Raw genomic sequence first — 23,235 nt, forward strand, 5'->3', positions numbered from 1 at the left:
AAACTTAAGTGAGAATATGGGAAGATGTTTTCTAAAGACAGGCAGGAAACTTCATATGGCTATGATGCTCTTACACTATTCGGAATATGAGATAAACAGAGAAATCCCAAAGCAAGACTGAGACTAATAAAATTCCATCTCCACTCTTTGTATCTGTTTTGTCATGAACTGAGTAGTTGTCCATGCCTCTGTGTTGGGTATCTTCCTACTTCCTGGAATTTCTTAGGTCATACCTTATGCCATAGATTTGACAACATAGATTTGTTTAAGTTATTTGTGAATTGATGCATGGCCTTCCTGTGTTCTTTCGTTCATTGTCCACTTCCATCTTTCAGTTTCTAATTTTGCAGATGAGATTATTTTGTTTTTCTGCCTCTTGGAATGTTGACAGGATCCAGCTATCCAAAAGGCCACTGAACATGTTCTCAGTGGTTAAGAATGGCTCACTAGTATTTTACAGAGTAGTAAATAGTGGTTATGCCAGTGCTCCTGAACACCCAGTTACTGGGGTTTAGACTTCATTTGTTAAATGTTTTTTAAGCAGAGTCTGCCATTAGTCATATATACTAAGTGCTGCATAGTTTTCATTGGGAAATCCAAATTGCTTGACCATGGGCATCTTGTTGCTAGAATAGTTAACATCTTGTTAACTATTACAGTTTGTTAACTATTACAACTGACCACAAGGGAATATTGGAGAGGAATATTGGGGAGGAATATACAAGGGTATATTGGGGAGGAAAAAGACCATGTAGTTAGACTTATTCAGTCATCAGATTATTACATCTGAGTAATTTTTAAAAAAAAAAAATTTACATTGAGTGATATATTTGTTCTTTTCTTCATTTTAAAACATGAAAAGTTAAAAATAAAGTGACCTGATACCAATTTTTTCAGGACATGTTTATAATTGATATACGCTTCCATTACTACTTGCGGAACTGGGTGAACTGCACATTGGATGTTATTGGAACAGTTTTGGTCATTGGGGGAGCTTTACCACTCTTCATTCTTGGGGTTATTCCCTTGATGTTCCTCTATCTCACTATACAGGTAAGTACATGGATTTTTATGTGTATTAATAACATAAGTTCACAGATTTCAGGTTCAGACCCACTTCGACGGCCCATTAGTTCATGTTCTCCAAAAAGCAGATTCCAAGAAAGAATTCCATATAGCAGAGAGTTCCTGGGGAATGCCTGTAGAAGATAAAGGAGAGGGAGCTGCAGAAGGCTGCGTGAGCCCTCCGACAGGGATGCAGGTCTGATTCTTGCAAGGGAGAGAAGAGGATTGGGTAGGAAACATCTTGGATTACAGGACAGTTTGATGAAAGATTTATTGCATGAATGGGAAGTCTACAATCAGTGCCACACATTGGAGTGTCCCACGTGTCCCTGAAGTGGGCCTGCTTTATGCACCCACAAGGGTGCTTTATGGCACCCCTGCCGTACTCAGTCATTGCCTGGAAGCCACCTGTGGGAAACATGGCTTCCAAACTCATAGAGTAGTGGATCCAGAGGGACAGCAGCCGGGCTGTAAGTCAGCTGTGGCTCCTGCTGCAGCAGAATAGAATTGTGCATTTTTATGGCCACCACAGAATCTATCTTGTATTTACATTTTAGCAGAAAGTAAGTTTTTCTGTAAATCCAAAAGAGAAACCAGTAACTGCCTTCTTGTCCCATTATCCCCAATATCAGCAAAGGACTCCTAGAGGAACTAAATAGATCTCTCGTGATACATATCTTTATATTCCAATTAAAATGCGGTCAACCACATTCCAAGGTTATATCACCGGGAGGCTACATTGTAAAAGGAAATTTCTTAACACATATTTAATTTAAAAACAAAAGTATTTTGAGGCTCTTTATAGAAAAGGATGTGGTTCTTGTAGTTCGACGCTTTCCCAAAACTCAAGTTTTAAAAATTCATATTGGAGTTTAATCTTCCCAAACCAGAATGTTAATCATGTTCTCATTTCTACACCTGTGCTATTATTATTCCTCCTACTTCCTATGTTTTCCCTATTCTCTCCACCTGACTGGATCTGACTTACCCTTCATGGCCTAGGTCATATTTCTTTTCTGTGTGAACTCCTCTACCAAAATAGTGCAAAGAGCTCAGACTCATCCAGGTATTATGGATTTATTATACTGCTGGTATTACAGGCTATTTTATTTTAGACCACAAGTTGTCTCGCTTATGAGATTGTAAGTCCTCCAGGGAAGACACTATGTCTTAGAGCTAAAAGAAAAAATCTAGAATATGAGGGATAGTATTGATAATCAATTATATCTGCTTAAAAAAAAAAATCCAAACCCTCGTATCACAAATGAAAATGTATGTGATGCTTTTGTGGTTGGTAAATTAGGATAGGATGACCAGGAGTGGAAATGAATCTAGAAACCATATCTTGTTAGGGACACAGTATAGAGTGAGCCCTGAATATGAATTTAGGAGACTCAAATTCTAGTTCCTTTCCTGACTCCTATGCTTGGCACATCACTTGTGTTTCCAGGCTTCCTTGCTTCCCCCTATAAAATAGGAGGTTTGCTTTATATCAGTGCTACTCAAAGGATGGTCCTTGGATCTGTGGGCCATACCCCAGACCTATTGAATCAGAATCTCTAATTGTACCTCTTTAGTTTTTTAAAAGATTTTATTTATTTGATGGAGAGGGAGATCACAAGTAGGCAGAGAGGCAGGCAAAGAGAGAGGGGAAGCAGGCTCCCTGCTGAGCAGAGAGCCTAATGTAGGGCTTGATCCCAGGACCCTGAGATCATGACCTGGGGCAAAGGCAGAGGCTTAATCCACTGAGCCACCCAGGCACCCCTGTACCTCTTTTTTTTTTTTTAAAGTCACATTTTATAATGTCTGTGTGTGTATATGTGTGTGTGTGTGTGTATTGTTGTTGTTGTTAATCACATTTTTATAAAACTGGGAGGAAATAAAGAATCTATTAGGGTGAGGCCCAGAGTCAGAGTCAAAATTTCTTTATGACAGTCTCTTAAGTCCCCTTGCAGTCCCAGAATGCCACAGTCTTCTGTGTTCTCCAGGGCACTTGCACTGAGTAGATCTCATAGGCTGCAGCTTGACAGGTAGTTTCAAATAGGTTTTTGCTCAGCTTGCTCAAGATTTTTACCAAAATGAGGACATTTTAATCAGGGATTTTATGTAAAACTCCAGATCCAAAGATTTCCTTGAAAAAAATTGCAGGATGTGGCAACTCTTGATTTGCGTTTCTATTTGTAGCAGTTACCTGGGGCTGGTGAATGATGGTCCGGTTAACCTAGGGCATTCTCCCTCCAGCTCTCCAGTCTCCACTCATCTCGACCAGTCTCAACCGAGTTAGAGGAGAAGTAGCCAGTAATACTTGCGTGGTTGCACTGGTAGTTTTTCATCAACAGCAACAACAAAATTTTCTCATGATGATATCTGGGTACAAAAATACTATTGTTGGTACACTTGGTTGACTTCCTTTGTTTAATGGGTTAACACCCTAGTCACATTGCCAACCTGTGACACAGAGCTTCTTCTGTAGTAGGTTCTCAGTAATGGTTGCTTGAAAGGATTATCAAAGTGGAGATTCACCCAATGCTGTTCTAGCCATGCTGTACAGAATTGGGGCTTTCTACTGTTAGGGTGTAGTTGTTTCTTAAAGCTCCGATAACAAATTTGGTAGCTTCAAACAACAGGAATTTTATTCTATCACAGTTCTGGGAGCTAACAATCCAAAATCAAGGTATAGGCAGGGTTGGTTCTTTTCTGGATCCTTTGAGGAAACGTTGATTTCATGCTTCTCTCCTAACTGCAGCTGTCCGCAATCCTTTGCATTTTCCTTGGCTGATGTGTACATTCCTCCAATATCATCTTCATATGGCTTTCTCCCTGTGTTTTTGTCTTCTCTTTTTCTGTCTCCTACAAGGAAAGCCAGCCCTGGATTTAGGACCCACTCTAAGTCTAGGATGATCTCATCTTGAGATCCTTAATGACTTAATGACAGCTGCAAAGATTCCACTTCCACATAAGGCCACATTCACAGGTGCTGGAGTTAAAACTTGAACTTCACTTTTTGGGTCACTCAAGTGTTTTGCCACTGGCAAACCATTGAAGCAATTTCTGCTACATCTTTCCAACTGCCTGTTTCTGTCTTCGGGTTAGAGATACTACGTGGCGAGTTCTCGACAAATTCGACGGTTGGCAGGAGCTTCTCGCTCTCCCATCATTTCACACTTTAGTGAGACCTTATCAGGGGTGTCCACTATCCGGGCATTTGGACATGAACAGAGGTTCATCCAGCAAAACAAAGAGGTAGTGAATGAGAACTTGGTCTGCTTCTACAATAATGTAATTTCAAATAGGTAAGTCGTATCAGTATACGTAGTTCAAGACCAGTCTCTTTTTAGATGTCTTGTGCACTTTTGAACAGAAAGAGAGTTTTGGCATTTCATCAGATTATTTTAAAAAAGAAGAAAGCCTTACATATTTCTAATATTTAATACACATTTAAGTGAAGGTGCATCTATTTATACTCAAATGAAAAGTATACACTACTTTACATAAAAATAAGGTCCCAAGCTTTTTTTTTTTTTTTTTTTTGTATTTTACTTATTTATTTATTTGACAGAGAGAGAAATCACAAGTAGGCGGAGAGGCAGGCAGAGAGAGGGAAGCCGACTCCCTGCCGAACAGAGAGCCCAGTGCAGGCCTCGATCCCAAGATATTGAGATCATGACCTGAGCTGAAGGCAGAGGCCCAACACACCTAGCCATCCAGGCGCCTTTTTGTTTGCTTGTTTGTTTGTTTTTAAGATTTATTTATTTGAGAGAGAGAGAGAGAAAGACAGCAAGCAAGGAGAGGGGCAGAAGGTAAAAATCTTCAAGCAGATTCCCCACTGAGCATGGAGCCCAATGCAGGGGCTCGATCCCATGCCCCCATGAGATCATGACCTGGGCTGAAACCAAGAGTTGGAGGCTTAACTGACTGAGCTACCCTGGCTCCTCAGGTCCCAAGTTTTTGAAGGTTATATAGGATACTATTGGAATTACTAATAATATGACTCTGTGTTATATTTTGTATTTGTAGAATATATTTTATTTGCATATAATAATTTATATTTTAAATTTATCATTTCACATAAAGGAGAAAAAAGAAATATTAAATGGTACCTAGGCACATTTTTAACTTTTAGAGACTAATTTTATCATGTAAAAAAGGGCAAGTAATCCAAAAGATGATTAATTTTCTGAGAGGATTTTAAAATATGATGCAGCATAACTGGTGTTTTTCTTTTGAGTTTTAATTCTGTTTAAGTCTTAAAGCAAAGTTCTGCAAAAGTAAAGTGTGCTTTTATGCAGAGGAACCCTTTAGTCTTTTGTCACTGCAATGATCCTATTGTGATTGAGATGTAAGTAAGTGAGGAAAAAAGGAAGCAGCTATTGATGTTTACATTTTCATGTCCCAGGAGAGATTTCATACCAAGTGTACCAAAACCTTTGCATCTCAGCTGAGGAATATTTTCCATTATCACAGGTGGCTGTCTGTCAGACTGGAATTCCTTGGCAACTTAATGGTATTCTTTGCAGCCCTGCTCGCTGTGCTGGCTGGCAAGTCTATAGATTCAGCAATAGTTGGTTTGTCCATATCCTATGCCCTAAATGTAAGTGATAATGACTTTGTGGTATATGATATGTTTATAATCCAGTTAATTAAACTCTCTTCTCCTTTGCCTGTCTGAATTATAGATCGTATTAGCTAAGTAATGAGAGGCCCTGGAGGCTCATTTCTTCCTCTGTAGCAGGAAGCTAGCTCAGCAATTCCAAGTTAGCTCACAAAAAGAACAGGCTGAGTGCTAGAAGTCTCGGAAATGCCTGGCGTGGCATCGTTACCTAGAAGTTTCCTGTTCTCGTAGCCTTATAGATTTATGTGACCGTTGTAGGCCTCTCTGCGCCGTGGCCCGTGCTTCCAGTTTGCCCAGCCTAACCAAGGAGATAATACAGACTCTGGGGAGAACATATGCTCTGCTTCTTCTGTGTTTTAAGTTTTTCCCTGATAGCCCCTGTTTTGTATTACACTGAAAAGTACTAGTTATTTCAGTGTGTTCATGCCCTCTTTCTAAATAGAATATCCCCTAAACTACTAAATATACTTATACATTATTTAAACGATAAGTCTAGATGATTTGAGTACTTACCCTTCATCACTTATCCAAAACCTTTAAGGCAAGTTGCATTTCAGAATTCGGAACTTGGGCTTATAGAAAGGAAATATGATATACATACCATAGTCAAGGTCTAGGGCAGAGCCCCACAATCAGACTACTTGTTCTGCAGTGAAATATGTGGGTATTTTACCCTAAGTGTGTTAAATAAAGACTTCAAAGAGCCCCATATTAGTTTTCAAGTCAGGTTGGCCATCAAATTATTTGGCACCAAATTTGAGAAAACACTGAATTGGCAGAGCTTTTTGACTTTTAGAGTTAGGGTGGATTACAGCCTATATTTGTGGATATGGTAAGAAGAAAGTAGAGTTAAAAAAAGAAAGAAAGAAAGGAAAAGGGGAGACAAGAGTGGTCAAAACTTAGGAGAATCCTCCTTCCGATGAAAGATAGTGAGGAATGTCAAAGGTAATACTGTGCACAACTTTTTTCTCACAGGGTATATATTTCTTTGTTTCTTTTTTTAATATTTTATTTATTTATTTGAGAGAGTAAGAGTGAAAGAGAGAAAGCATAAGAGGGGAGAAAATCGGAGAGAGAAGCAGACTCCATGCTGAGCGGGTAGCCCCATGAGGGACTCGATTCTGGGACTCCAGGATCGTGACCTGAGCCTAAAGCAGATGCTTAACCAACTGAGCCACTGAGGCACTCCGGGGTGTACATTCTTGAAACAGATTCATCAATATTCATCATTCCTTACACCCAAGTAGGGACTCCTTCAACATATGTTAAACTATTTCTTCTGCCAAAAAACCATTATTTATGATATGAATGATTTTAATATATTTAAACACTTGTGTGTTTATGTGTAAATATGCTTACTTCTAAAGTTGTTGAATAATCAGAAGAGATAAAATATATGAAAATGATGGAAAGTGAAACTTTATAAAGTATTACTCATATTATGTAAAAGACTAAAGAACCATTCATGAAGCTGGGGTTTTTTTCCTCCAGATTACTCAATCTCTGAATTTTTGGGTGAGGAAAGCTTGTGAAATTGAAACCAATGCAGTTTCCATTGAAAGAGTTTGTGAATATGAAAATATGGATAAAGAGGTAAGCAGTCCCAAATAACCAATAAGTAGATGCAGGATTAAGACATTTTAATGCACCTTAAATTGACATTTAAAAAAAATAAGTTTTAAACACAACCTGCTTTTCCAAATTCATGTTGTAATACTCAGCATTTCAATGAAATTAAAACCCAGTCTACTGTTAAATACACCATTATTTTATATATCACTAAAATAGAAAAAATACCAGTTAACTGAATTGCAGTAGTATACAAATTATAAGATATGTTATATTGCAGAGATTAAATATGAGTGCCTGTTCTTAGAAGGTACAGTGATTTGTCTTCCACCAAAGTAGAGTAAAATATGCAACCTACGATTATAACTTTGTGAGGATTTTACATTGTGAAAAGTGTCTTAGTGTAGTCATCTCATAATGGAAGTCTGTGCAATTGTTAAATTAACTACATTTTTATTGTTTATTCTTTGTGTTCCATTTACTCATCATTAACATCTCTGTGGATGGAAAGGAGGAGAATACATCAGTCTGTTTTCTTCCTTTTAATTAATTATAATTAGAAAGGAGAAGGTTTACACTGTTGACAGAGTAGAATATTTGAGTTACCTGCGTGTGTTACTCATCTCCATTCCTTCTGCCTCCCAGTTCCATGAATTAACAAGGCAGATGTTAAAGTTGACTTGAATTTCTGTATCTTCTTCAAACCACCTATAGAGGTATCTAAATCATGAAATGTTCCTCTTTTGCTCATGACTCTCAGGAAGAGGTGTCCCTCCTTCAAAGAGAAAACCAGAGTTTCCTCTTGTATTTTTGGTAATATCTGTTCATGTCTTCTGTCAGACGTTGCTCCATTAACCACTTCCTTTCATTTCTACCTCTCAGCACCCTGACCCCCTTGCCTCTCTCAACCTATAAACATGCTAAAATATTATCTGCATCTTCCAACTCTTCCCTAAATTTTGAAGCCCTCCCCACCTAGATTCTTCCCCAGGTCTTACCTTCCTTTTTGACACAAATTTCATGGAAGATTAACCTACCTTCACCACCTCCAATTATCAACATTCAGTTTGCTCAATCTATTGCCATGTGATGACCGCTGTATAACTTTATTGGTTTATATACCTTCTAATTTTTTGTATATATACCTTTGTATATAAGCTTCTTATTTATGTATGTATAAATTTATAATATATATTCGTTCCATATTAAAAACCACCTACACCCACACATTTAAAAAAGTCGACTTTATGTAATATGATGCAGGTGTGACAAGTATTGTTATAAAAGCTTTAATGTGAAGAAGTCAGTTGTTCACATAATTCTATTTATCTTTCTGGAACCCCATTTCTCTGCACCATTTTAAAGAATTCTCTGGAATTGCCTATACGTCTCTCATTCTATTTTGGACTCTGGCCAAACGGGCTTTAAACCCCACCACTCCACTGAACCTGCCTTTGTCAAGATCACCAGTGGTCTCCTGTCTGTCATCACTTGACCTAATCCATCTTCTGACGCCAGGGACCATCCCGGCCCTCACGCTTCCTCTCGCTGCCCAAACACCACACGCTCTGCCTCCAGCTGTTCCTGCAGTGTCTCAGGCAGGCCCCTGTCTCAGGACTTCAGCATGTATAGTTAGTTGTCTGCCTGGAAAGCACTTCAGCCCGTATCCACAGGGCTTGTTCCCATATCCTGCCCAACCAAGACTTCTCTATTCACCCTACTTAAAATTACCGCCATCTTCTGAAGCTTTATCACTATCTAACATTCTACATACGCTGTATGGTTCTTTCTGTCTCTCTCTGGCATCCTGTATGCTCTGTAAGGACAAGAATTTGTATCTGTTTTGCTCACGGATGAATCCCATCAGCTAAAGTCCTGACTAGCATAGGAAATAGTATTTCGGCAATGAGTGAATGACAAACAGTCCTCTTCTCAGCTAAAATTTCCAATAGGTAACCTTCAGCGACTTTGTACTTAGAAAATTCTTCCTTTTTTTTTTTTTTTTTTTAAGAGATTTTATTTATTTATTTGACAGAGAGAGAAAGGGAACATAAGCAGAGGGGGTGGGAGAAGGAGAAGCAGACACCCCACTGAGCAGGGAGCCCAGTGCAGGGCTCCATCCCAGGACCCTGGGATCATGACCTGAGTCGAAAGCAGCTGCTTCACTGACTGAGCCACCCAGATGCCCCTAGAAGATTCTTCTTAATAACTGTATAGGAGATGAAAGCCTTGTTACCTCCAAAAACTTTTTTTAAATTTTTTTTATTTTAAAGATTTTATTTCTTTATTTGAGAGAGAATCAGAGAGAGTGAAAGAGGGGGAAGGGTCAGTGGGAGAAGCAGATTCCCCCCTGAGGAGGGAGCCTGACATGGGACTCCAGGATCATGACCTGAGCCGAAGGCAGACGCCCAACCAATTGAGTGACCCAGGTGTCCTCAAAAACTTATTTCTAAGCTTTTCTTGTAACTACATGAGAAGTTTTGCATTGGTAATATTTAAAACTATTTTCAGATCATAATATCCACAGATGTTTTCTATCACTTTTATTTATATGCAGGATAATTATTTTTTGGAGGGAAACGTATTTTTTGTGATTATTATAATATTTGTTTTAAGGCACCCTGGATAATGTCTAAAAGGCCTCCATCACAATGGCCCGAGAAAGGGATAGTGGAATTTATTAATTACCAGGCTCGATACCGTGATGATCTTGGTTTAGCATTACGAGATATCACTTTCCAGACTCATGGTGAAGAGAAGGTACCGTATATATTTTATAAGTTTCACTTTCCCTTTTGTTTGAATTCATTCATTGTTAAGGTCTAACTATGATAGGGTATTGAATATAATATGGTCTTTGTTCAAATTTCATATAAAAGTAATAAACTCATGTCATTGGTATATACAGAGCAAGTTTTTCCTCTTTAAAAACAAAAGGTGTTTTAAAATTGTGCATATTATGAAACATAATTTTAGCATACTTTATTTTTTTTTTTTAAGATTTTATTTGACAGAGATCACAAGTAAGCAGAGCAGCAGGCATAGAGAGAGGAAGAAGCAGGCTCCCTGAGGAGCAGAGAGCCCGATGCGGGGCTTGATCCCAGGACCCTGAGATCATGACCTGAGCCAAAGGCAAAGGCTTTTAACCCACTGAGCCACCAGGTGCCCCATTAATTTTAGCATATTTTTTTCAGCTTTATTGAGTTATAATTAACAAGTAAATATTGTATATATTTGAAGTATACAACGTGATGGTGGGATATATATACATATATAGAGAGAGTAATGATTATCACAATCAATTAACATATCCATCACCTCACATAGTTACAAGGTTTTTGTTTTTGTTGTTTTGATTTTTTTGGACGTGGTAGGAACATCTCAGATCTATCTCAGCAAATTTCAAGTATACAATACAGAACTATTAACTGTAGTCACCTCACTTTAGATCCCCAGAACACATTCTTCTTATTCATCTGAGAATTCATGCACTTTGACCCATATCTTCCCATTTTCCCCACCCTCAGTCCCTGGTAACCACTGTTGACCCTGTGGTACTATGGGTTTGACTTTTTTAGATTCCAAATATAAGGAAGATCGTACAGTATTTATCTTTCTCCCTCTGGCTTATTCCGCTTAGCATAATGTCCACCAGGTTCATCTGTGTTGCACAAATGGCAGGATTTCCATCCTTTTTATGTCTAAATTATTCCAGTGCATATGTATGTGTGCATATATATGCACGTTTTCATTATTGTTCTATGGACGGACACTTTGGTGTCCTGGCTATTGTGAATATGAACACAGGAGTGCATATTTCTAATTTTGTTTCCTTTGGATATATACCCAGTAGTATACTTTATTTTTACTTCCTTCTATTATGTCAAGAGCAATAAGAAGACAATAAAATTAAGTTACCCAAAATATAGCAAATCCATAGGAGAGAATATTTATGTAGTCCTTGATACCATGTTTTCCAGGATTATTAATGAAAAGGGAAAATACTTGAGATGTAATTGGTTAATAAAAACTATATACAAAACTGTTGATAGTATACCAGTTTTCTGTTTTAAAAAAGCAAATGGGTAGACTACATTAGCAAAAATCCTAGAAAACAGTTGTAAAACATAAATCGTGGTTCTCTTCAGGTGACAGGATTATAAATAATTTCTACTACTATAGTTTTTCCTGCATTTTTCAAAATGTTTTATGAAAATATATCATTTCCTTAGAAAGATTTTGCAAGTGAAAAAAGTAAAAAATGAAGAAAAAAATTGACAGTAATGTCCCACTTTTTCTTTTTCAGAGAACTGACTTTTATAACCCCAAACATCTCTTTTTCTAACTGTCTAAACCATGTCCACTGCAGGAGCATCAAGAACAAACAATGTCTTTGGAACAAAGGAAGTCACTGTAGAATTTTGATGATCCCAATTAATTCAACAAAACCTGATATTTCTAGTATGTGTGTCGGGTTTAAGATTTAAGATCTTTTATTAGGGCAAACCAACCTCCTTAATGTTTTCTTGGCTTAATGTTCCCATTAAAACCAAGATACAAATCAACACCGAGAGGGATTGCTTTATTTATTTATTTTTTAAGATTTTATTTATTTACTTGATGGAGTGAAGACAGCACAAGCAGGCAGAGCAGCAGGCAGAGAAAGAGGGAGAGGCAGGCTCCCCGCTGAGCAAGGAGCCCAATATGGGACTCGATCCCAGGACCCTGGGATCATGACCTGAGCCAAAGGCAGACATTTAACTAACTGAGACACCAGGCGTCCCTCTAGGGATTGCTTTAGTCCTTGTGGTGAAAGGACTATGTGCAATCACTTGATGTTTATGTCAAGTTGATTATCTTGTCTATGAATCCAGGATCCTCAGATGTTACCCATAGGTATCCTCAGTAGTTCTAATGCCAGAGTTGTTTTGATACACCAAGGAAATCTCCAAACATTCCTTTGGATTTTCTATCCTTCTGGCAAAGGGTTCCTGTCCCCTTTGTTGTTTGTTAGTTTGTTTTATCTGTGGAAGGGGGGGTAGAGAAGCCTCATTTTGAAAGTCCCAAGAAAACTACCCCATTATCAGAGTCATCTTTGGCCACACTCTGAATAGCTAGTCCCAGGATGGTTTCAGGGATTGTCTGCTCTTCCTGCGACTGCTGGCGTGCTCTAGTTAGGTGGTTATTAAATTACTCAAAAGTAAAGAAAACTTACATAATTACCCTGGGCTTTTCCAGTGAGTAATAAGTATTGGATAAAAACTGCACCTTAGAAGTCACATTACATCTTCCATGTCAGGCAGTGTTACTCTGTTAGGCAAAATTAAATCCCACTGAGCCAACACCTAATGTATTTGTTGTCAGTGCAAAGGTAAAGGCCCCAGTCCTTTACCAAAAGCACAGTGCAAACTGTTTATGATCATTTCATTACAGATTGGAATCGTGGGACGGACTGGAGCAGGCAAATCAACGCTTTCAAATTGTCTGTTTAGAATTGTGGAAAGATCAGGAGGCAAAATTATTATCGATGGTATTGACATATCAACTATTGGACTTCATGACCTTCGGGGCAGACTTAATATTATTCCACAGGTAGAGCCTATTTTGTCAGTAGATTTTCTTTTGACTCCCTTTAGGTGATCTTCTTTTTCTTCTTCTTCTTCTTCTTCTTCTTCTTCTTCTTCTTCTTCTACTGCTGCTGCTGCTGCTGCTGCTGCTGCTGCTTCTTTTTCTTTTTTTAAAGTGTGTTCCTTCCAAGTGTCTAAATTCATTTTTAGAAGCCAGTGCATTTAAATGTGTTATGAAAAATCACTACATAACTAAATCCTATTAAGCACTCTTACTCTAAAACGTTTTTCCTAAAAGCATTTGAAAAACTGGTAGGTTGCTTTACAAGTTTCCTTCATAATAGTAAATGCAAATAATAAAATTTGAATGAAGAGATCAGACTGAAATGCATTGCTGTTTTTTGGAAGAAAAAAAATTACTGGGGTGCCTGGGTGGCTCAGTGGGTTTAAGCCTCTTCCTTCGGCTCAGGTCATGATCCCAGGGTCCTGGGATCAAGTCCCACATTGGGTTCTCTGCTCAGTGGGGACCCTGCTTCCCGCTCTCTCTCTGCCTGCCTCTCTGCCTACTTGTGATCTCTGTTTGTCAAATAAATAATTTTTTTTAAGATTTAAAAAAAGATTACTGAGGCTTTTGCCTAATTGGTAGAATGAGTGTAAAATTTTGCCTCTTTGATTTGAAGTTTAAAAACATTTAAAAAGATGAAAAGAACAATATTTTAGTTAGATCATTTTTTAAGTGCTTTGATTTGTCTGTCTGCAGCATCAAAGGAACTTGATCATTAACAAATATGCAAATTGGCTCAAGAACATGCATCTACAGTCAAAGATGAGTTATTCAGTTGAGTTTGAGAGATTTAAGCTGAGTATTTATGGGATGTCTTTGTATTACCTTCTAATAAAAATCTTAAAATACAATCTCTTTTTCATATTGTTTAGACATATACTCATACACTCGTATTCATGAATTTACTTCAAAAGCCAATTTGAAGGGAATTTAGGCAGAGAAAAACATTGAATGAAGAAAAGAGATATGAGTCATTCCTTTCTTATAAATAAATAAAGGGTAGTAAACTACAGTTTTACCAGGCATGTTGGTATATTGGAAAGAGCGGGACGTGCCCTGTTCCAATTCTGTTCAGCCACTCACCATCTGTGTGGTTGCAGCAAGAGCTCTGTGGACCCTCCAGCTCAGTCTCCGTGAAACGGGGATAATGACTGCCATCGTTTGGAGTTGCTGTGCTGATTGACACTATTACATCCGTACTGCAGTTTGCATTTATTCTACGTCTTTTACTAAATGGCAGCTATCATCATCATCATTATTATTGTGGCTTATGTTGATGTTGTTAATGAGAAGGAAAGATGATGAAATTTATAATGATTTGATCTCATTCACAGCTTATCCTGATTCTCTTCTCTTTTATTTTCAATATAAAATGAATTTTATAACTATTTAGGTGTGATCATTTTGTTTTTTCTTTACTTTCTGAATCTGATTTTTTTTTTTTAATGTACTTTTGCCTCATGTGAAAGTAAGATTACTGGTGACGATTTTATTCTCTAGGATCCTGTTTTATTTTCTGGTACCCTTCAAATGAACCTGGATCCCCTAGACAAGTATTCTGATAGAGAGCTGTGGGAGGTGCTGGAACTGTGTCACTTAAAAGACTTTGTGCAGTCCCTTCCCAAGAAGCTGCTGCATGAGATTTCAGAGGGAGGTGAAAACCTCAGGTAAGCTGCTAAGAACAAAGCTTGGCCAACTTACACATTCCAAGGCTCCCTAGAAACTTTGAGTTAGCGTCAAAGCGAAGTCATGCCTGAGTCACCAGGGATCGCCTTTGGTCTGATGGAAGCACATGATTGCTCAAGGAATATAATGGTAACCACTGGCTGGGAAACCACTGGTGAAGGAAAGAAAGGGGGAAAAAGGAACTATCTGGTATGAAAAGTTACTATTTAATTGACTCTTCTTTTGTAAAGACTCCTATTTGACTAGCTTTCTTCCTTAAAAAGGTTGTTAGGGGCTCCTTTTTCCTTCGTAGCTGCTTGATACCTGATGGTAGCTCCTTTGACATTCGAGTAATTTCGAGTAATATAATGCAGCTATTTATCAGAGACCTATGGAAAGTGAGCTCCAGCCCTGCACTGCACCACTCGGTCTCTCTGATGCTCGCCCTGCCTCACTCTTTCTGCCACATAGACCTCCTTGCTGTTCCATGAATATACCAGGCCAGCTCTTGCCTGCCTCAGGGATTTTGCATCTGCTGCTGCCTTTGCCAAGAAAAAGTTTCCACTGGAAATCTGTGTGGCTCACTCTCCCCTTCCTAAGGGTCTGGAATTAAAAGGCAGTGCCTTCAGTCCAGTGAGGTTTCTCTGGCAGGCCCGTCTGCCATGTCTACCCCAGGCCTACATTCTAAACCTCCCCTTCTGTGTGCTTGAATTCTTCTCATTGTGCATTTTACTCATGTATCATGTTTATTTTGTTTCTGTGCTCCCACGAGAATGTAAACTCCACGTAGAGATTTTTGTCTCTTTCGACAAAACAAGTGTTTCTTGAATAAAAGTATGAATGAATGTGTGGCTGAGAAAGAGAGGGAGTAGTGATATCATTGGAATTCTAGAACAGAAAGGGTGTAACCATGAAGTCCACTGTTGAAATTATTTTACCTTTTTTTTTTTTTTTTTTTAACAGCGTTGGACAAAGGCAGCTTGTCTGTCTTGCTCGTGCTTTGCTTCGAAAAACAAAAATCCTCATTTTGGATGAGGCAACAGCCTCCATTGATTTTGAGACTGATACCTTGGTACAGACCACAATCAGGAAAGAGTTCTCCGACTGTACCGTCCTGACGATTGCTCATAGACTACACTCTATCATTGATTCAGATAGGTACGCTTTACTTGTTTTTCAGAAATAAAACATATCTATCTATCTCTACAGAGTTAGCCACTGAATATACCAAATGTACTAATTGCCACTCATAAAGGATTGTATCCATGGTGAGAGATACAAAATTTTCCTTAAGAGTAGGAAACATATTTTTCAAACAATTGAAAGGATACATTCATGCCAAAAGAATATTTTGAAAACGGATATACTTCTTGAGTTCAGTGGTACCTGTATTTGATAGTGACATAACTCACACAGTAAACTACATTTTACATCAGCAAGAAAACAAAAAGGGGTAAACCAGGAAATTGACTAAAGGTTCCTAATTGGATTCTTTTCACATTGCAGGGTACTTGTTCTAGACTCTGGAAGGATTACAGAATTTGAAACACCGCAGAATTTGATATGCCAGAAAGGACTTTTCTTTGAAATGCTGACAGAAGCTGGAATAACACAGGACTCGGTGACAAAATAATAAATACTTTTAGCTATAGATTGATTATACTGAATACAAAATAGATTAGTATGTTTAAAAATAGCAATGGGGGGAACTGCACAAAGGCAGGCCCCCGGCTACATGTTGGCATAAATACCAAAGAGCATCGGCATTCCAGCTGTCCTGGGATGCACCCAACCTTCTCTCTTCTACTTGTGCCTCTGGAATGTCTGCTTTCTCCGCATTGCCCAAAGTGCTACATGCCACATATCCTTTAAGTCTCTGACTTCGTTCATGAGTCCCCTTCTCTGTGAAGTGTCCCTTGATTTCCTCCCTGCTCTCTGATCTGATCTAGCTGTCCCTCTCTGTCGTCTCCCCAACCCCATGTGCCTACTGGTGTCATGGCAGGGACCGTGCTCTATTTTAATTATTTTAGTCTATCTTCCCATCAAAGCTACTTAAAGGCAAGTACCCAAGGTCAGTCATCTTTATATGTTGGGTTCTAGCATAGTCATTTTCATCTAGCTGATACCCGAGCAATGTTTGAAGAATTAATGACTTGGCATTTTCAAGTAATATAATGCAGGTATTTATAGACAGATGTGATTTGTGTTGAGCTGCTGTACAATGTATAAAATGATGGGGGAATCACAGAAAAAAATATTAGGAGTTATTCAGTCACTTTTTAGAAATAGTAACTATATATTAACTGTATTTTATGGTGTACTTTATTTTAAAATAATATTTTATAATATTTCTTACTATTGATTTTGAGTAAAAACTACTTTCTATGCAACATTATTTTTTTAACTAGATTAACCTCAGTGACTTCGAAATCAGATAGTATACATTCATAAGAAGATTGTTTTCTTGTAATACTAATCATGTTTTGAAGGACTTTTTAACTTAGTAGTTTTATTGTAATAGAAGCAATATTATTTCTTGAATTGCCCTTCAGATTTGAAGTATTCAAATTTTAATGGTATTTTCCTTCTAAGATGATTTTAATAAAATATTTTAACATGTTCTTGAAGACCTACCAACTATTTCTTTTATTTACCTTTTCTCCTTCTATGCAAAACCATGTACAACCTAGCGTCATTCCCTACAGGTATTTACGAAAAGTTGCCTAAAGTTATAAAACACTATATTATCTAAAACCTCCTCCCATGAGAATGTAAGCCACTAGAAGTGTTATCCTGTCTTTACAATCCCTGAAGTGCCCATCAATATGTTCTGTACTCAGTCCTAACAATGAATAAATATCTGTTGAATTCCATTAAGAAAGAGATCTAGACTCCCAGCAAACGGTGCTGGGAAAATCAGACAGCTACCTACAAAAGAATGAAACTGGTCCACTTTCTTACACTAAGCACAAAAATAAACTCTAAATGGATTTTTTAAAATATCTAAAGGAGAGACCTGAAACCATAAAACTCCTGGAAGAAAACAGAGTCTTTTCTTGAACACTGGCCTATCAGTATTTTCTCTGGATATGTCTCCTCGGACAGGGAAACAAAAGCAAAAATGAACTATTGGGGCTGTACCAAAATAAAAAGCCTCTGCACAGTGAAGGAAACCATCAATGAGTAGATAAAGCAAACTACTGAACGGGAGAAGATATCTGCAAATGATATATCTCATAAAAATTAATATCCAAAATATATAAAGAACTTTTACAACTCAACACTCAAGTCAAGTAATCCAATTAAAAAGGGGCAGAGGACCTGAATAGACATTTTCCCCAAAAGGACATAGATGTGACCAAAAGACGCATGAAAAGAGGCCCAACATCACTCATCATCAGGGAAATGCAAATCAAAACTGCAGTACGATATCACCTCACATCTGTCAGAATGGTTAACATCAAAAAGACAGGAAATAATGAGTGTTGGCAAGCATGTGGAAAAAAAGGAACTTTATGCACTGTTGGTGGGAATGCAAATTGGTACAGCCACTGTGGAAAACAGAATGGAGTTTCCTTGAAAAATTAAAAATAGAATTACCATATCATTCCATAATTATGCTACTGGGTATTTACTCAAAAAACTGAAAAATGCTAATTTGAAAAGATCTATGCACCCCAATGTTTATTGTAGCATATATTCTTCCAGTGTTTTCATTATCAATAGCCTAGATATAGAAGCAACCCAGTGTCCATTGATAGATGAATGGATAAAGAAAATCTCTGTAATGGAATATCACCTTGCCATAAAAAAATGAGACTCCACCATGTGCAACAATATGGTTGGATGTAGAGGGTATAATGCTACGTGAAAGAAGTCAGAAAAGACTAAAACCATATGATTTCACTCATATGTAGAAGTGAAGAAATAAAGATGAGAAATTTAAAGAAAAAAAAAAAAAAAAAGACTCCAATAGAGAAAACAAACTGGTGGTTGCCGGAGGGAAGATGGGGGGTGGCGGTGGCTTATATACATGAAGGGAACTAAGAGTATGCTTACTTTGTTGAGCCCTGAGTCATAGAGCGCATTATTGAATGATTTTACTGTACACTTGAAATTAATATAACACTGCATGTTAAGTATACTTTAATTTAAAAAAATCGATTTAGATATTTCTTTGTAAAATATTTTGTTTTAGCCTCTTTACACCTATAGTAAATCAACCAGAGACCCTCCGTAATTTATTACTTTTTATTATTTTTTTAAACCCTCTGTAATTCAAAAAAATCTAATGGGAAATCAGCAGTAGCCTGGATAAATTACGGTGGAGTCACACAGTGGAACTCTACACGGCTATGAGAATGAGTGCACAGCACAGACAGCAGCAGGGATGACTCTCACAAGTATGTTGGGTTAAAGAGGCCAATGACAAAAGAATATTAGTATGAGATGCTGTAATTCTGTTTATACAAAAGTTTTTTTAAAAAAAGGAGAAGTAGGGGCTCCTGGGTGGCTCAGTGGGTTAAAGCCTCTGCCTTTGGCTCAGGTCATGATCCCAGGGTCTTGGGATCGAGTCCCGCATCGGGCTCTCTGCCACCAGGGAGCCTGCTTCCCTTCCTCTCTCTCTCTGCCTGTCTCTCTGCCTACTTGTGATCTCTGTCTGTCAAATAAATAAATAAAATCTTAAAAAAAAAAAAAAAGAAGTAGTCTAAGTACTATTAGAAGTCAGGATACTGGCTATTCTGGGTAAGGATTGAGGGGTAAAGATGGAAGGGGTACACAAGATGGGCTTCTGGGACAACGGGGAAGTTCTGTTTCCTGATCCAGGCCTGAGTATCGGTTTAGTTCATGAAAATTCACCAAGCTGTATATTTAGGATATTTTCAGTTTTATATATACATATACAGATATATTTGTAACAAAATATGTATAACATATGTGCAGATATATCTAAAATATATAGTATACTTAGAAAAAGAAAGCAAAATTAAATATAAAAAATGTTACATATAAGTGATGGAATCATTTAAATTCTACTCCTGAAACCAGTATTACACTATATGCTAACTGGAATTTAAATAAAAACAAAAACAAAGTAAGTGATGGAATCATTTAAATTCTACTCCTGAAACCAGTATTACACTATATGCTAACTGGAATTTAAATAAAAACAAAAACAAAGACTAAACCCAAAGTTCTCAAAGATAATTTTTCCGTATTTTAAGAAATTAATATGACATGTTCATTACAGTTATGTTCACCAAGCTTATCCAGTCACTGAAGACCACTGTAAGCAAAGAGCTGGGTTCTCAATATGACAGGATTACAGAGAGCTAGTTTGAATTTTATTAAAAAAAAAAAAAACTTTATTCGATGATTGTCTGATTTGTTTAAAGATTTTAACCATAAAGTAAATTAAGAAAGTAATGATTATAATTTCAATATGTAGAAATATTTACCTTAGCTGATAGAAGGAAAGTCCTAAGGAGGCTTAAGTTGAATTCTTTAAAGGATAATGAGGGTATTTATTATTGAAAGCATACCATATGCCTCGTACTGTGCAAGGCATTGGGACCTTTTATTACTTCAGTCTTCACTAAAGAATATAAGAAAGGCCTTTAAAAAAAAAAAGAATATAAGAAAGGTATTATTATCTACTCATTTTATCAAAAACAAGATTTCAAGGGGAAATGGGCCAATAGTATGTGGAATCCAGGTCTACATGGTGAGAAAATCATGTCTTTTCCAGTTCCAACTAAATGTCTCATTCTTGGGAGAACTAGTTAAAGAGTCTGGTGGTTGAAGTGGGGGAGAAAGATTTTAAACCAATAGCTTTGTAAGCATAGTGAATGAAATTAAAATTTGGGGGCAGGCTGTTTTTACAAATATAAGTTTGAACCATACGAAATAGCCATTTTGTAGATCAAAATGGTTTAATAATGGCAATTTCATATAAATTTTTTAAACTTTTTTTTTCTTTTTTAAAGATTTTATTTATTTATTTATTTGACAGACAGAGATCACAAGTAAGCAGAGAGGCAGGCAGAGAGACGGAGGAAGAAGGCTCCCCGATGAGCAGAGAGCCGGATGCAAGACTCGATCCCAGGACCCTGGGATCATGACCCTAGCCGAAGGCAGAGGCTTTAACCCACTGAGCCACTCAGGCGTCTCAATTTCATATACTTTTAAATTAAATTTCATATACCTTTTTTGATATCAAACAGTATTAAGAAGACATACGCTGGGGCATCTGGGTGGCTCAGTCCGTTAAGCATCTGCCTTTGGTCATGATCCCAGAATCGTGGGATTGAGCTCTGCATTGTGCTCAGTGGAAAGCCTGCTTCTCTCTCTCCTTCTGCTGCTCTCTCTACTTGTTCTCTCTTATTAAAAAATAAAATATTTTTTAAAAAGAAGACATCATGCTGTATTTTAATACACACAAATAGTTATAACTGATCTGTAGGGACTTCCTTTTAGGAAAAATAACCAAGAAAAAATAAGAAAATATAGTGACTAGTTAAAAAGATTTCAGGATCTTGGGACAGAGTGCCTGAGTGAAACCCCACTCCCACCACTTTCGGGTTGAGTCAGCTGGCGCAAGTTAACTTACTTCTCTGGGCTTACTTGGGAGTAACAATTTTATTTACCTGCTAAAGTTTTTGAAAATTAAATCACATAACATGTAACACTTAGGACAGTGTCTGGCATGTAGAAAATACTCAATAACATGTTAGCTATTATTTAAATATCAACAGTCACAGCCCCTTTGGTTGTAGTCTCATTTACAAACCCACATCATGGAATACACGTTAAGTAAATAAAAAGGGCAAAATCAAGCCAATGTTTATGAAAGTCTACTCTATTCACAGCAACTTGGGATAACTGGAGATTAAAATAAGATACAGTCCCCCGTGCTACACAATATGATATCCTATTTTTGTTGGGTTATTATATTATGTCACTTGAGAAGGAGGCAATCAGGACAGATCCAGTTCCTTCTAGCTTTCCTGATTCATATTCTGCTAGCCGTCATTTTGCAAGCGAGTGGGCCATCTGTAGAATACGGAAATCAAGACTTGCCCCTATACTGTAAGCTACATTTCTCTAAATGTGCTTATGGAGATGAAGAGATTTAGGTAATTCGTGTGGCTGCTCTGTGGCTAAATTAATAAGGTAATAGGTATGAACTGGGAAAAGGCCGGCTGGCTTCTCTTGATGGTGGCTGACGAGGTACCCAGAGTTGCCCACTGGTTATTCATACATTGAGCCGTCTGAGCACAGAGTTAGTCACGTAGTTGATCAAAGGTAGGCATCTTGTTTTATCTCCTGGCACAAAGAACAAAATGAAAATGGACAGACATAGGAGTAAAATGTAAAAATAGGTCATGATTGAGAAATATTTGTGATATTAAAAAAATCTGAAAGATTTGAAAAATATTTGCTCCACAATGTTTAGAATGAAAATAACACATATGCATTGCTTTGTGTGCACCAAGGGAAGTGATAGAGGATTGATTTTCGAATTCATGCTTAAAAAAATGTAACTCTTTAATATACTTAAGAATGATCATTGGTTTCTTGCCGACACATGTAGCAGAAAATGTAATGTGATCAGAGAGTAAGGCTGGAATAAATGATTTGGAATGAGGGGCAGTGGAGCACAAATAGGAACTAGGTGTATGTATTGATAACACTTCAGTCGCCACTAATTCCCTCTGAACATTTGCTTTTGGCTCTCGGTTCTCAACCTTTGTGTAACAATCTCCAGGTATTACAGAAGAGCCATCTGTTTTCCCTGTACCGCCATATCAGTGATTTACAGATGTAATGGATGTGAATTAATGTTGACCGTGATGTGCACAAAGTCCTGTTGTTTCATACATTTTGTCTGATTATTTACTCAAATGAGTTACTCCATATTGCATCTTGGCCAAAACCAGAAGTCCAACAAATGACACTTGGACCAAATGTTTAGCCACGCAGTTAAGGGTCATAAGTTTAAAAGCAGAAGGAAGAAAAGAAGGAAAACAAAAGGGTAAACAAATAAGGGATTTATTATTATTATTATTATTATTTTAGATTTTATTTTATTTGTTTGACAGACAGAGATCACAAGTAGGCAGAGAGGCAGGCAGAGAGAGAGGAAGAAGCAGGCTTCCTGCTGAGCAGAGAACCCAATGCGGGGCTCGATCCCAGGACCCTGGGATCATGACCTGAGCCGAAGGCAGAGGCTTTAACCCACTGAGCCACCCAGGCGCCCCATGGGGTTTATTTTATTTTTAATTTTTAAAAGTAATTTCTATGCCTAACCTGGGGCTCAAACTCACAGCCTTGAGATCAAGAGTTGTATGCTCTACCAACTGAGCCAGCCAGGCACCCCCTTGTGGGGTTTATTGTTCTTAAGTAGAACGAAGTCTCAAGGTGGAGAGGACAAAGTTGGCCAGTGTGGTTCGATAATACCACCAGGCTGCTTCTATCTTTTGCTCAAACATCATCCATAGCCCATCTTGGTTGATAGTTGGAAAAACCCATTGCTTTTGTCTGTATTGCAAGAAGAAAGGAATGGTGAGGAACAAAACATTTAATAGCACAAATGTGTAAACTTAAAAGAAAAAAAAAAAAAGTGTGGGGTTTCTACCTAGGGATTTATGCTTACATCTCAGTGGTCAGAATTGAATCACTAGCCACCCCTA

At 37.7% G+C, this 23,235-nt stretch overlaps 1 protein-coding gene across 9 annotated transcripts in view; it reads left to right on the forward strand.

The window, feature by feature from the left end:
* Positions 1-17,169, forward strand: part of LOC131825254 (ATP-binding cassette sub-family C member 2-like) — a 92,928-nt gene extending 75,759 nt beyond the window's left edge. For 4 of the 9 annotated variants that reach the window (XM_059164471.1, XM_059164472.1, XM_059164473.1 and 1 more), the window contains 9 exons: positions 898-1,053; positions 4,159-4,358; positions 5,530-5,656; positions 7,169-7,270; positions 9,863-10,006; positions 12,680-12,838; positions 14,378-14,544; positions 15,506-15,700; positions 16,049-17,169. In XM_059164471.1, the coding sequence (XP_059020454.1) occupies positions 898-1,053; positions 4,159-4,358; positions 5,530-5,656; positions 7,169-7,270; positions 9,863-10,006; positions 12,680-12,838; positions 14,378-14,544; positions 15,506-15,700; positions 16,049-16,175 (1,377 nt within the window). In that variant the 3' untranslated portion in view covers positions 16,176-17,169. Of the gene's footprint in view, positions 1-897; positions 1,054-4,158; positions 4,359-5,529; positions 5,657-7,168; positions 7,271-9,862; positions 10,007-10,246; positions 10,409-12,679; positions 12,839-14,377; positions 14,545-15,505; positions 15,701-16,048 lie in introns of those variants that run through there. The other 5 variants (XM_059164476.1, XM_059164474.1, XR_009351170.1 and 2 more) reach the window with 5 other exon arrangements.
* The last annotated feature ends 6,066 nt before the right edge of the window (positions 17,170-23,235 follow it).

Source organism: Mustela lutreola, chromosome 2 (assembly GCF_030435805.1).
Source record: "Mustela lutreola isolate mMusLut2 chromosome 2, mMusLut2.pri, whole genome shotgun sequence".
NCBI classification, from domain to species: domain Eukaryota; kingdom Metazoa; phylum Chordata; class Mammalia; order Carnivora; family Mustelidae; genus Mustela; species Mustela lutreola.